Raw genomic sequence first — 14,828 nt, 5'->3', positions numbered from 1 at the left:
AGCTTCCTGTATCTACACAAGAATGGTACAAATATCATAATATTCTTTTCTTGTGCCATTATATGAAAAATATTGGGAGGCATTGCTTTAGAGCACAGTTTGATTGGAATATACTAGAAAATCCTAGTATCTTCTAATAAAGAAACCACATTGTAAAAGCAAACATACACTGAATTTTCACTAAACATAATACACTGTTGATTAAGATTCACCATAATTTTATGTACTATTAAAAATGAAAAAATGCTGCTAATTAAACTGACCCAGTGCTGCCTTATCACTTGGTGCTTCTATTTTATTGAAATAGTGCCATTAGACTTACAATAGTTTTTTTTTTTTTTGCTATAAATCATGCTTGTATGTACATAAAAAGTAAAATGCAAGTACCACAGATTTATTAAGGTATTCCTAAACTTAACTTACATTCAGAGTCCAATTCTTCTGAACCACTTTTTGACTCAGAGTTGTTAAAGTACCATTAAGTTACATTAGTGACGCAGCATTTTCAGGGATGTTAAATTGTGGAAAATGTGATGTTTTAGAATTTATGAAATAACAGTATATTGCTTTATGTTAAGAAATTTCAGTTTGGCTTGATCGATTGATATTTTGGTCCCTGTAACATATTGTGAGAGACATCCCGAGCATAATTCTCAGTGTGTATATCATTTCCCTAAATGTAAATAAATATTATAAAGAGTATATATATATTATAAAGAGTATATATATATATATTCCAAGGTTTTTAAACTAGAATAAAGACTTGTTAGGTCATTCAGCTACCAAAGTTTTTAAAGAAAATTCATATTTTGAAGATCAGAAATTAGTCAAGTGGATGGAAACTGTTATTGATTCAGGAGAAGAGTAGTAGTGATTGATTTCCTGTGATGGGAGATTTCTGGAGATGACCTCATATTTAGATCTGATTTGGCTAATTGGTCAGCAGATTTTTTTTGGTGATCCTGCCAAAAGTCATCAAACCCACTGACTACATGTAGTTCTCTTGATTCACATGAAAACAAAGCAGAGAAGTGATTGCAGTCAGAGGACAGCTTTTCTATTTACACAGGCACACCTGGTTTTATTGTGCTTTGCAAATACATAATCTAATTCATCATACATTCACTGAGGGTTTCATAGGTTTAGATAGAGATATTATTAGAGTTGTTTCTTATCAATATTTTAAAACTTTTAAATTTCAAATAAATACTTATAAAATTGCACTTAAGTTAAATCACTCTTTGGCACCTATGGATTTAATAATTATAACTATTTTACAACAATGAATCACAACTAATTTATGGATTCTGTATTTCAGATTGTGAAGAGGTCTCTTGAAGTTTGGGGTAGTCAGGAAGCATTAGAAGAAGCGAAGGAAGTTCAACAGAAAAACCGAGAAAAAATGAAACAGAAGAAGTTTGATAAAAAAGTAAAAGGTAAGTGGCTACATTTATATCATGAAGGACTGTGCTCTACTGCTTTGCAAAGAGCCTTTAGCTAAGTTCTTCCAGTTTAAAGATACAATGTCACCATTGGATTGGAAATTTTTTTTTTTTCCCATAAATTGAAGAACAGAAGACTTTTTGTTTGCCCTCGGTAAGTTGGTGTTTGAGACTCTCAGTCCAAACCTCACTGCAATTCTAAAAAAGCATGTAAGCCCTCGTCTTCAAGTGAGTCATGTTTTTGTATAGGAACGGCGGTAGGGTCAGGAATGTACCCCTGGTTAAGGGTTTGGCATCAATACAATCTTAAATGTGACCCACAGGGTTATCAAAAGTGAAGTTTTCCACCAGCAAACCTCTCTAATTACTTAAAATGAAAAAATAATGCCTAAGTCTCAGTGATCTAATTTAGCAGCTAGAAGGAACCTTCTAATGTCAGATAGTCTAATCACTTTTGTATATGAATAAAAGACCTGGAAAGGTAGAGTGACTTGTTACATAGGTGCTAGAGAGTTGGGACTGGAGCCAGGATTTCATGACCGAAAGTCTGCCTTGGTACATTCATTCCTCTGTCCATTCATCTGTCTATCCACGTGACTGTCCATTCTTTTGTCCATCTATCTCTATATTTATTTGTCCATGCACCCATCCATGTATGCATATATGCAGAAGTCTGTCTGTCCATCCATCTGTAATCAGTGTATCCAACAATTGCTAAGTGTCAGCTGTGTTCCAGGCTCTGTGCTAACACAAATGCTGGCGTCAACATTTTGTCAGAAGAGAAAGACTGGTAAACTTAGTCATAATCGAGTGTGATAAGTACTGTGACAGTGATGAACATAGGATGTTATAGGAGCACAAAGGGCACTTGTTGCTGTATCACAGGTTCCCTACAGAGAATCTTAAAAAGCAGGCATAAATGTTCTTCATACCGTAGAGTGCCAGTGTGGTGTCAAGTGTATATAGATAACGTGTATTCTCTGTATATACAGGGTTATACATATACTAAATTGATCCATTTAAAATGAGTATCGTAGCCATAATAAGTAATTTTGCCTATGTGTTTAGGATTTAGAAGAGGTTTTGGAAGGTGAATGAAGATAGTTCATATGTCTTAAAAACAAAAGAGCAAACAAAAAAAAATTGAATGTAAGCCTACCTTGTTCCTTCTTATTGTGAGGGAATTCTTTCCCCCATTTCAATACAAGAGTAATTCATGTGCAGTGCAGAGAAGTTAGAAGACTACAAAGAACTTCTATCCCATAATTATACTACCCAGAGACAATCATCAGTAACAGTTTGTCTATTTTTCCAGTTCTTCTCTATGCATAGGCCCTTAAAAAATTTTTATAAAAATGGAAGCACTGATGGACATTTATGAAGTATATCAAAACTTCTCTGTATTTCAGTTTCTTCAACTATAAAAATGATGATAATACCACCCACCTTATAAAAGTTTAGTAAGGAATCAGTGAGACATTATACATAAGTTGCTTAGACGAGAACTAGGGCAGAGTGACATCCCATAGATCGTAGTATTACCGTGGGATATTATGTACCTGTTATAAGAATATGGCAGTTCTGCATGTGTTGCTGTACAAGGATACTCTTTAGAGAAAAGTTTTATTTTTTTCCCCGGTAGATATTATATAATGAAGGCAGGTAAAAGATCCACTTATATATCCTTGGACTTGGGTGTAAATATTCAAATATTTGTCAATGATTGCTTTATTCTTTAATTACAGGAAGGGAATAATAGTTGAGCGTATTTCACATTTCTAATTCAGCTTTCTTAATTTTGATTACAAATGAAAATTTTGATATGTAAAATTGATCAACTTAACAGTAAAGAATAAAAATCAAAGTTTAATAAAAAAAAATTTATCAAAGACAGACAACCCCATGATAAACATCCTTATATACATCTTTATATAAATTATAGTTACTTAACATATCATTTCCTGAATCAGGGTAATAAGCACACTTTTATGCCTTTGTAGAGAGGTTTCCTATAGCAAACTATGCCATGTAAGAGCATTTCATTGAAGATTCGTCCCCAGATTAGCCACTTCTGTACCACAGTCTTCCAGAATCCCTGCAAGGGCCAGTTGAGAGGATTTGGAAAGACTTCTTTTGAATTTGGTCCTTTCTTTAATCTCTTCTATGTTTTACCCTGACCCTTCTTCTCTTCCAACATCAAGGAAAGCCTTGAGGGATCAGGTAACAGAAGGCACCTTAAGGAGTGTGAAAAAGGAGGGCACATTGATAGACTAATCACATATCAGCCTAGCGTTTTTGTTAGCCCCAGCTCCCTGAATCACCTCAGCTCTTCCCTTTCTGCTGCCTCCTCAAACTACTTTCCTGATGGTATTTTGCTGTAGATAATAATATATGGATAAAGGAATTAGAAAGTTATACCTTCAAAGTGATGAAATATTTTAAAAAGAGGGTCTATCTGTAGTTTTATTAGATACTATAATATTTCTGTAGTTTGGTCAAGATGTCATCTAAAGGGGACTAAATTCTATAATTTGACTAACAATAAAAGATGATGGCATCTGTTTAATTTCTTTATGCTTTTTTCCTATAACAATTCTATTAAGATAGTCATCTATTTAAACATTAGCATGACTAGAACATTTCTTTTAAGATTTACACAGTTCACATGGTTTTTTTTTTTTAAAGAAGTATAAACTCAAACATAATTGGCTGTTTTTCTCTATGTTAAATTGCTGCTATTATCCACCAGATAAACTACTGTGGATTTTCCTCATCCTTGAAGAGTTTGAATTTGCCCTGAATTTTTTCTTGGACCTCCTAAGACTGGTTTCTTTAATTCAGTTTATTTCTTGTTTGTATGAAGCATGCTTTTTGAGGAAATTTTCCAAGTGGTTACAAGAATGGTTTATTTTCTAAGACCCTGTTAGAATCTAAGAATGTTTTTCTGTTTCTCTTGTATATGAAAACCTGAGTTCTCTCTCAGTTGTATAAACATTACTCCATTGTCTTCTGGTGTTTAATGTGCAGAGGTCAGTGCCATGCCTTCTTTAATTATGGCTTCTTCTTGTTGATTTACTTTAGAGGTTGGTGGATATGTTCCTGTCCTCCTGACTAGGCCACAAAGGGCTGAGAGTGGAGTAGACACTGTAGAAATTAGAAACAAGGAGCTTACTATGCACTTTGCTCAGAAGGCTCAGAACAGAGAGGAATAAAAGCAAGTCTAAAAGTTTTTTTAGTTCAAAAGAAATTGGAACCTGGTTCCTCTTGGTCTTCTGATTTTGATCCACAAAGAAGCTGACACAAAGTTTACTTCTTTATGGAAAGGTAAGAGATTACATTTACCTGTTTTTAGAATACGATCTTCTACTTAATCAGTTTGAGAAAGAATTGATCTTACTAGAGAAGAAAATTATAGATAGTATAAGGTGTATATATAAATTGAGACAAGGTGAAGACAAGAATTTCCTTGTCGGCAAGTTCAAATTGTTACAGATCTCTTAGATCCGAGAAGGCAGAAGTAGAAAGGATGGCATCACTGTGCTTAGTTTAACTAGATTTTAAAAAAGGCAGTATGTGTTGGCCTGGATATTGGATGGGAACTTTGAATTGGTGCAAATACACAGAACATTTTGGGTTTGCGTGGCTCCTTTCCACAGATGAGGTGGCTGTAAGGCTTTTCTTTAAAGTTATACTCAGCTTTCTCTTAATACTGGTAGAGGTTAGCCTTCTAAAAACAAAGAACAATTAATCTTCATTGTTTGTTAGTATGCACTTTTTTCCCCAAAAGAGGTGGGTGAGAAAATCCCATTTGGGGGCTCCTTCTAAGTTTGTGAACATTTTACATTCTGGCCCTGTGGTTATATTTATGACTATTTTGGGGCTTCTCTCAGGGGAGTTTGAAGGACACAATTTCCTATCCTCAGTTTTGGAGGATAGGAAACTTCCTATCCTAACTTCATATGTTATTTTGTTATTTCCTTGTGATTTTTTTCCCCTCTCGTTACCAATGGGCACCCTATGTCAAAACTTCCTGCCCTCCCATCAGGTATTTAGAAGTATCTGGTCTCCCTCCACTAGTTCTTTTATAAGTTTATCTGGTAAACAGCATTGGGCTTCTTTGAATACAGGCTGCCTCTTTTGTAAAATTAAGATATTAAGCTGGATAAAATACAAGTTTTAGAGTGGTATAAAATACATTTTTCATCGAAACAAAGATTTAGGGGAAAACTTCTTTGGGTAAAAAATAGAAACAGTCCCTGAAGATAATCAGTAGCAAGACTGATGGTTATCGTGAACAATTTTATAACCTTCCAAGAGAAGTAGTCTACAGCTTTTTGTGTTGTGAAATCCTAGGCCAGTGGGGCCAGGAGGTTGGAACGTGGTAACCGCTGTTCTGTTCTCCAGCCTCGGTTAGGCTTTCAGGGCTGCTTGGTACGTCCCCGCTCCACCCCCAAGGTTTCCTGAGTTTTCCCAAGGCCTAGCAGACCTTTTCTCACGCTTCTAAAGTCTCTGATCTTTCCACCTCTTCTTCTCATTCTCAGCAGTAGGTAGTTGACCTCTACTTTCCAAAGTTTTAAGTTGCTTAAATGAAGTAAGGTGAAAAACTTTCTAATCCTTATTTAAACAAATTTTTATTTCACCAGATGTTGACATTTTGCCACATTTGCTTTTTTCTCCCTCATTCACACACACGTATTTTGCTGAACCATTTAAGAGTTACTTGCAGACATTGTGATTCTTATTAATACTTAGGCATTTATCTACTGTAAATAAGGACATGTTTCTGCTAACCAAAAAATAATCACATTCAATAAACTTAACATTAATATAATATAATGCTTTTACCTAGTATATAATCTATATTATTTGTCTTTCCCCAGTTGTTCCAATATCCTTTATAGCTTTTTAGTTGTTGGATCCGGGGGCCAATCAAGGATGATGCATATCCATAGTATCTTTTAGTTCCTCAGCCTTTTTCTCTCATGACATTGTCATTTTTGAAGAATCCAGGCCACCTGTTTTGCAGAATGTCCCAAAGTTTGGTTTATTAGCAGTTTGTTTTCTCATGATTAGATTCGGGTCGCTTACCTCAGGAGACACATGGTATCGCTTAGGTAAGGCAGTGTCTGCCAGATTTCTCCATTGTAAAGGTACCCTTTCCCCTTTGTAATTAATAAGATATCTATGGGGTGAGTGACACTATGTGAACATCTCATTCCTTAAGTTTCATTCAGTGGTTTTAGCACCCAGGTTGTATCTTGCCTGAGTCAGTTATTATTAGGGTGGATATAAATGGTGACTTTCTTTTTACGTTATTTCTACAATTACTATTTGGTTTCTTTTGGAAAGAAGAGCTTTTTTTTTTAGTACTAGTTGGATTTATGGATTCTTTTTTTTTTTTTTTTTTTTAATGTGCACTTCTAGCTTATGTTGTATTTCTTCTATTGGTCAGCACTTGTATAGAGAAGAGAGATTTTTTTTTTTTAACCATAACATTTTTTTTTAATAGTTAATTTATTTTTTATATTTATTTTTGGCCGTGTTGGGTCTTCGTTTCTGTGCGAGGGCTTTCTCTAGTTGCGGCAAGTGGGGGCCACTCTTCATCGCGATGCGCAGGCCTCTCACTATCGCGGCCTCTCTTGTTGTGGAGCACAGGCTTCAGACGCGCAGGCTCAGTAGTTGTGGCTCACGGGCCTAGCTGCTCCGCAGCATGTGGGATCCTCCCAGACCAGGGCTCGAACCCGTGTCCCCTGCATTGGCAGGCAGATTCTCAACCACTGCGCCACCAGGGAAGCCCAGATTCATGGATTCTTATTCTCAAGTGTTACAGTCTGTCCATTCCTGTCATTATTCATTTTGATGCCCAAATTTGGCCATTGGAAGCCCCTTCAATCTAGCTGCTGTCTTTTAAAAATGTTTTTATTTGGAAATAATTTCAAACTTACATAAAATTGCAAGGATAAGAATGGTACAAGGGACACCCAGATTCTTCACCCAGATTTACCTTTTAACACTTTATGCCATTTGCATTCTCTCTACACACGTTTTTTTCTGAACCATTTAAGAGTAGGTTGTGTACATTGCCACCCTTTTTTTACCCCTAAATACTACAGTGTATGTTTCCTAAGAATAGGAATATTCTCTTACAAAAGTATAGTACTGATATTTTTATCTAATCTGGCATCCATATTCCGTCAGTTGACCCAATTATGTCCTGTGTAGTTTTTTATTCTAGTACAGAATCCAGTCTGGGATCAGGTATTGGCTTTAGGTACCAAGTCTTCCTAAACTACTTTATTCTGGAATATTTCCACAGCCTTTATCGTTTATGACACTGACATTTTTGAAAAAGTCTTTTCTCTTCCCCTGCCTGCCTTTTTTGCAGTAATATGTTTTTCATTTGGGGTTTTTCTCATGTTTCCTGGTTAGATTCGGGTTATTCATTTCAGGTTGGATAGAACATAAATGAAGTGACTTTTCTAGGGCATCACATCTGGAGGCATGTGATATCCATGTGCCCGCAATGGTGATGTTAATATTTATTTTTGATAAGCAAAAAAACCCTGTAAGACCATGTAAATGTCCTGCTTCTCCTTAACACTTCACCCTAAATTTAGCATTCATCCGTGGATGGTTCTTGCCTGAATCAGTATTTAGTATGATGGTTGCAAAAATTGTTTTCTACCTTCAGCACTCACTTCACACTTAACCAGTTGGAAATCGGCATTCTATAGCATCATTCCCCCATTTGTTTATGACTGGTATGGATTCATTAATTCCTATTCTTCTCAGTCGCTTTTGGTTCATTTCTGTCAGTTACTTTGGTGCTCAAATTGTTTCAGATTTGGGCCCATAGGAGTATCTTCAAGCTAGGTCTTGTGTCCTTTTGACATGTCTTCATCATTCTTTGAGCACTTCTTTCTAGCTTAAAACATGTGTATATTATATCTGTCTATAATATATAATTAAAACCTTGAGTTTACACTGATATACCGAGTTCTAATCCAAAATTTTAGGGTTTATTCTGGTTTTCTTCCTTTCCTTATTTGTAATTTCCTTCTTTGACAGTGAGAAACCTGATTTCCATTATCCTTTATAATATATAGTTATTTGATTAGTGCCCCTGAATGTACCTAATATCCCTTCACTGTTGCTGCCTCCTCTCTAGGAGACCCTCCTTATCTATCTTGGGCTCCCTCCTCCCCCCCCTCCAGATGCCCACTTTACGTGCTCCACCTCATGGCTTTAAGACTAGATTGGTCATGTGGGGAAAGAAGGGCAAGAAAATGACAGACATACCAGTTTTTTGTTTTAGTGCCTCCTAGCACAAGTTTTTCCAGGAATGTCTAGTAAATACTAAAGATATGGCTTTATTGTCATTATAGATCTTGATTGATTAGCTGAAGGATGGGAAGAAAAGCCATAAAGTCAGTATAAAACCTTATGTTCAGTTGTGACAATTATGGCTAGTAAGCTGGATTTTTGTTAAGTATTCTTTTAGTGTTAAGAAAATAATTTTCTTCTTTCTCTTCCTAAGTTCACATAATGCACAAATTGGGTAGTTAGCTTAGCGACTGGGATGTAGTCAGATTTTGAGAGATTTTCCTCGTGGGGTAGTAAAGGGAAAGTGGCCAGGATACCTTACATCAGAACAAAGTTGAAAAGTAGGTATTGGAACTTGGACAGGAGACATCTTCCTGTTGTTATCTGAAACCATGAGGCATCTGTGCAGTTCTGGTCAGCATATCATTTATTTTTTATTTTAAAAATACCCCAAGGTAGAAAAATAAAAGGGTAAAGGGCATTCCAGATATGTCTAGAAAAATTAGGGTTCTTCAGAGTATGAGAGGATATAGGAATAAAGGTTAGAGTTTGGATGAACATGATTTTCTCCCTAGCTTGGAAACTGTCCAGAGGTATATACACTGAAGCTTGAAAATGTCTCAGATAAAGTGCTTTTCATGTTGGAGGTGTATGAAAAGGCAGCACAGCTTAGTGGTTAAGAACATGGCCTGAGCTAGACTGTGCCTCTGCCTGATCTTAGGCATAACTTACGTAACTTCTCTGAGCCTTAGTTTTCTCATCTGTAAAACTGGGATGATAGTTGTACTTACTGCAAAGTGTTGTGAGGGTTAAATGTTTATACATAAAGTGCTTAGAACAGTGCCTGATACATAGCCCTATTTGCTTGCTTATCCTCATGTTACAAATAAAGGCTGAAAATACAAAGATTCAAGTAGTATTTTGATAGTACTTATCATAGTAAAATGGATTAAAGAAAATGTGTGTGATTACTTGGTGTACTTTGATTTTTAAGGTTGAGTTTATAGAAGATAATGATCACACCCTCCCTTAGGTAGTGCTGCTGTCAAAGACAGTGCGGGGCTTGATGTATCATTGGTCAGAATAGAAAAATGAAAACAACTCATGTTGCTTTTTATTCATTAAACTAGAAACCGAGATGTTATTAGCTTGTTAATTTCTAATTAACACAACGCATTTGGTTTCTTCCGGTAACATGCAGTGTGAACTTTAGAATGTCCTAGTCGCTTTTCAGAGCATCGAACATAACTTTTCTTTGTGAAAATGACATTTTAATGTGATGTAGCGGGAAAAGTTCTAAACATTGGAATAAATGACCTGGGTTCCCATGCTATCTTCGCTCAGTTTCCTTACCTGCAAAATAAAATGAAGTAAAATAACTCCATGGTTCTTTCCAGCTCTTGATAGTCAGTGATTCTTTTATTTATGTTGTACTTTGCAATAATTACTAGCAATTTTATCTCCTAAACTATTGCTCTCATTTTATAGGATAAAGAATTTAATAGACATAAGGTCAGTTGCACAAGCAGCTTTTCTAACATCAGCCATGAACTAGTGGCAGAGTTCTTGGCTTTCTAGTTTTCTTGCAAGCAAAGTTTGACTTACCTCTTAGAGAAGAAGTAGCTCCTGACTTACAAGGAATTTAAAATGCTCCTTATCGTCAGTCATCCCAGCTGATTGCCCTTTCCTGCTGTGGCATCTTGTCTTCCGTAGTCAGCTGCTCAAACCCTGTTCTTTCGCTTGTCTTCTGAATCTGGTTTTTTGCAGTCCCTCTAGTCCATATACCTCAATTCTGAATCTCCTGTTTCACACCAACTCCAACAATCACATGAATGATTTCACAGGCCAAACCGGTGAGTGAGATAAGAAAGTAAGCTTGCCAAATCTGTATCAGCAGTTTTGACTTGTTATAAAATTAAGGTGTAAACCACATTTGGTTTAAACACACACAGCTGAAATAGCACCACTGAAAAACTGGCTTTTATTTTTCTCTTAGAATTACGGCGAGCAGTAAGAAGCAGTGTATGGAAAAAGAAGACAGTTGCTCATCAACATGAGTATGGACCAGAAGAAAACCTAGAGGATGACATGTACCGGAAGACTTGTACTGTGTGTGGCCATGAACTGACATACGAGAAAATGTGATTTTTAGTTAAGTGATATGTTTTTATAGTGTGGAAATTTAGATTGGTCTTGTTCAAAATTCATCAAAGTGTAAAGTCTTCACAGATGAATGAAACACTTGTATAAATAATGCTTCAATAATTATGTTATGGCTTAAGAACAAGTTTCAGTTAAGGTCTAGCAGGTCTGGTTGTGGGCAAAATATTTGGGTCTGTGACCATTTTTTCTACAATAGGGATGGGAGCTGAGTGATAGAATAGGTTCAAAAATGTTAGGTTAGAGCTAAAATTGAGAAATAAGCAACCAAGACAAACCCTAGATTGGGGTAGGAGGAAGAGCTTTTAGTAGTAAAGGCAAAAACTGGCTGAACTGGATTTTTATCCCAAGAAACAGCAGGGATGGTGGTAGACCACTGCACCCCAGAGGCTGGGCCAGGTCTTCTAGACTACTACTGTCTGCAAGTCAGGGAGCAGGGAGCTATTGCTGGGACAAGTTTTCTGTACCCTTAGGGTTTACTACTATAGATCTTAATATTAGTTTCCAGATAGCCCTTTCCAGATCTGGATTAAAATGGAAAAACAGCTATATTGTTTGTTGATCAAAGGTAGTGATAAGTTTATCATAACTTGTTAACATTTACTGAGCATTTACCACGTGCCATGCAGACACTATGCTAAGTGCCTTACAGGTATTCTCATTTAGTCCTGGGAGGGAAGACAGCTTGCTTCTGGGCTTGTTTAACACTTCTAAAGGAGTGGTAACCTACAACCTGACATCACCCCAGACATCTGGATCAAGTTTAGGTAGTCAAATATTCCTCTATCTTGTCAAAAGGATTACAAGGTAGTTATATCTAGTAAGAGCATTTGATCCCAAGTGCTTGATTACAGGGTCTATGCATTCTTTTTTTGATAAAAACAAATTCAAGTTATGATAAACTAGATATTTTCAAGTTCTTTGACAGGACTTTTTATCCTACTGCTACAAATAAAGAAATAGGAAGTTTTTGTACATTTTCATTTCTCTCTCTAGATCAGCTCTTGGAGACTATGCTTGAAGAAGGGCAAAAGTCAAAAACAAGTCAAATCCAAAGACTTGAGACTATAATTCTAATTGTTCTCTATATAAGTATTCAATACAGAAATGTTTAATATATTTATCGAGTGTTGATTTTTTTTTTTAATGTGTTATGCTGAATATTACAGCTCAGTAAAAAGCGATTCCAAATGGGCAGCAAGAACTTCTTGGGAAAAAAAAAAAACAACTTCCCAGCAAGTTACTAGGGGTTCAGGCTGCTGACAACAGCATTACTACATTGGGAGACAAGGAGCCCTAAAAACCACCACACGGATGTAGTTTCAGATTCCACTTACTACCTGTGGACCTTGGGTAAGTTACTCCGTGGGCCTGTTTTTATCTGTCAGATGGGTATAATAATGTAAGGACTCTCATGACGATTAAATATGGTGAATCTATAGCACCTGGCACGTAACAGCCAGTTGTTAATGAGCATATCATATCATCAAGACCAGTATAGTTAATAGACTTGTCCAGTTGAGGTGGGCTTCTAGTCACTCTTCACCTTCATCAATTTAGGACAATCCTGGTATCCAGCTATCACTGACAGCCAGATCTGCTTTACTCAGGTTGCCAAGTTCTGTCCTCATCTATCATTTTCAGGTATAATTGTAGATTAGTAAGTTATACAAATCACTGCTAAATACTTTCCAGGAAAAGCAAACAAACTTATCTTCATATGAACTGCTTTCTGAATAATTCCTGGAAGGGAGATTGAGAGTTAAGGAAAAGTATATGTTCACTTCGACAAAAGCATGTTAAATGGCATCAGTACAGTTTAATAGAATATTGATTTATTGCAAGGTATGACGTACAGTGACATGCCATTCTTTTGTCTGTGTGAGCTTCATTAGTGGGGAGAGCAACTGTTGAATGTTTGCTCTTGTACCTTTATTTCTTCATAATTCAGTCTCTGATTCAGTTTTTTCATATACCTAGCTGCCAGACTGGGTCAGAGCAGGTTACATCAGTGAGCAATTGTTAGAAGCAACCACTACACATGAAGAGAGGGTCCAAGAGAAAGGAGGTGAAAACCTAAAAATTCCTCTAGGATTTGGATCAAGTAAGTATAAGTAGCCAAACTTTGCAATACGTTATGAAAGGATTACAAAGCAGTTTAGGATCAAAGTTACCAAAGCCTTAAGTGGTTATCCTTTAGCTTCTTGAGGACAGGAGCTGTTTCTAACTAATTACATAGTTTGTGGGAAGCAGGAACAGTGTAAACAAAAGAACATTTAGCAAAGAACCTGGGTTTTAGTTCCCTTTCTGCCAGTAACTTGCCATGCAACCTTAATCTTGTGATTATTTGTTAAATGGTACAGTATTTAAAAATCCTAGGAATTTCCATCTATTGAGTAGACTATATTCTGTAGCCACTAAATGTATGGTGAACCAAAGAGACCCCATATATTAATATGGAAAATACCTAATGCATCATAAACTTATGATGTACTAAGTTAAAAAAAAGATTGTACAAATGCACAAAGATACGTCTAGTTGTGAGATTACTGGTAAATTTTTCTGAAGGTTTAATGAAAAAAGTCTAAAAATGCTAGAATTTGGAATGTCAGATAATCCCTTGTGTGTTATTTAACAGTGTACTTTTATTATCTTAGTTAAGCCTCAACACCATATAGGAAACAGGCTCAGGAATTAGTAGTTACTTGGCCCACCCAGACTCCATAGAAATAAAATCCAAACCTACATCTAATGCCAAGTATAGTTTTAGCCAATCTAGCTACTTCTAAATCCCACTTTAGCATGTAATTTACTGTATGACCTGAACGATGTCTCAGAGTTGAGGAAATGACCAGATGTTCTAAGATGATAGTTCTAAAACTTACCTGCACATTGGAATTACCTGGGAGCTTTAAGAACTACCAATGATGTCTGTGTTCCACCCCCAGAGATTGTGGTTTAATTAAAAAAAAAAAACTTTAGAGAGCCCCAGGTGATTTATGTTCAGACGAATTTGGGAACTTCTACTCTAGTAACACCTTTTAATAACAGTAGTGTCTTAAAATACTACAGTAATAAAAAATACTTTGAAGAGAAAATTTCAGATGGAGGCAAGAAACCCCACTTTTAGTAAGAAACCACTAATTTTAAAGTAGACTGAGATGATAAATCATGAAATACCAAAGTTTAAAAAACATATTTTCAGTTTTATTTCAGCCATGTTTGTTAGGTTACCCATGAGCTGTGAAAAGCTATGCTACTTGATAATAAACTCATCAGTTCTATATACTACTTTGTAAGCTTGACCTCTAGTGTTTCACATACCTCAAATCAGTTATCTTTTGTGCCTTAAGGAGAAAAAATATCAGAGAAAAGTTGTATCTGTCACATATATAATACATCCTATGGTCATTGTCACATTATTGTCATTAGGGAGTATCTGCTTTTTAGGGGGCAGTTAAAGGTAACCATATTCTTCACTGTCCTGTCCTCCCCCTCTGCTTCAAGAAAGGATGCTACAAGAAAGCAAGCATTCAAACCATCAAAAATAAGACATTATTTTGAGATCTTAAAAAAATCTTGACAGGAAGGGAAAAAAAAAAATGACCCTTAGGCCTGCAGGGCACAGAACTGCTGGAACATAGCCAGGATATGAGGGTCTAATTCAGCAGTGAAGAGCAGGTTCTCCAGGGTCACCATGTACTGCTGGATTATTTGGTGATGCTGTGGACACAGAAAAGGGGGTAAGTGTTTAGGTCAGGAGAAAGAGCACATAAGCAATCTTGCAGAACATTTTCCTCAGCAGCCTGCCCACACTGGAATGATGGGAAAGAACAGGAAAAAAAAAAAAAGTGGTTTTGCTGGTAGGAATAATAGGCCCCTGAAAAGCCTCAACATTAAGAA

General features: G+C 36.2%; 2 protein-coding genes and 1 long non-coding RNA gene across 6 annotated transcripts in view; 1 reads left to right on the top strand and 2 right to left on the bottom strand.

Moving 5' to 3' along the window:
* Window positions 1-12,044, top strand: part of XPA (XPA, DNA damage recognition and repair factor) — a 39,184-nt gene extending 27,140 nt beyond the window's left edge. Inside the window, exons 5-7 of one of the 2 annotated variants that reach the window (XR_009503721.1) lie at window positions 1,319-1,436; window positions 4,524-4,766; window positions 10,762-10,848. Coding sequence is in view for 1 of the 2 variants with exons in the window: in XM_059925132.1 (XP_059781115.1) it covers window positions 1,319-1,436; window positions 10,762-10,910 (267 nt within the window). In the remaining variant the exon portion in view is untranslated. Of the gene's footprint in view, window positions 1-1,318; window positions 1,437-4,523; window positions 4,767-10,761 lie in introns of both variants that reach the window. The other variant, XM_059925132.1, reaches the window with a different exon arrangement.
* LOC132367202 (uncharacterized) lies at window positions 9,852-14,114 on the bottom strand. Its single transcript, XR_009503722.1, has 2 exons — window positions 10,371-14,114; window positions 9,852-10,118 (listed from the first exon to the last, which is right to left on the bottom strand). It is a non-coding gene; the product is annotated as an uncharacterized LOC132367202 (long non-coding RNA).
* A 1-nt stretch (window position 14,115) lies between these two features.
* NCBP1 (nuclear cap binding protein subunit 1) overlaps window positions 14,116-14,828 on the bottom strand; it is a 41,634-nt gene continuing 40,921 nt past the window's right edge. Inside the window, exon 23 of one of the 3 annotated variants that reach the window (XM_059925123.1) lies at window positions 14,116-14,648. In XM_059925123.1, coding sequence (XP_059781106.1) covers window positions 14,535-14,648 — 114 coding nt within the window. In that variant the 3' untranslated portion in view covers window positions 14,116-14,534. The remainder of the gene's footprint in view (window positions 14,649-14,828) is intronic. The other 2 variants (XM_059925125.1, XM_059925124.1) reach the window with 2 other exon arrangements.

This window comes from Balaenoptera ricei, chromosome 6 (genome assembly GCF_028023285.1).
Source record: "Balaenoptera ricei isolate mBalRic1 chromosome 6, mBalRic1.hap2, whole genome shotgun sequence".
Classification (NCBI taxonomy): Eukaryota; Metazoa; Chordata; class Mammalia; order Artiodactyla; family Balaenopteridae; genus Balaenoptera; species Balaenoptera ricei.
The sequence above is the reverse complement of the archived record's forward strand: the minus strand, read 5'-3'. Positions and strand labels throughout refer to the sequence as shown.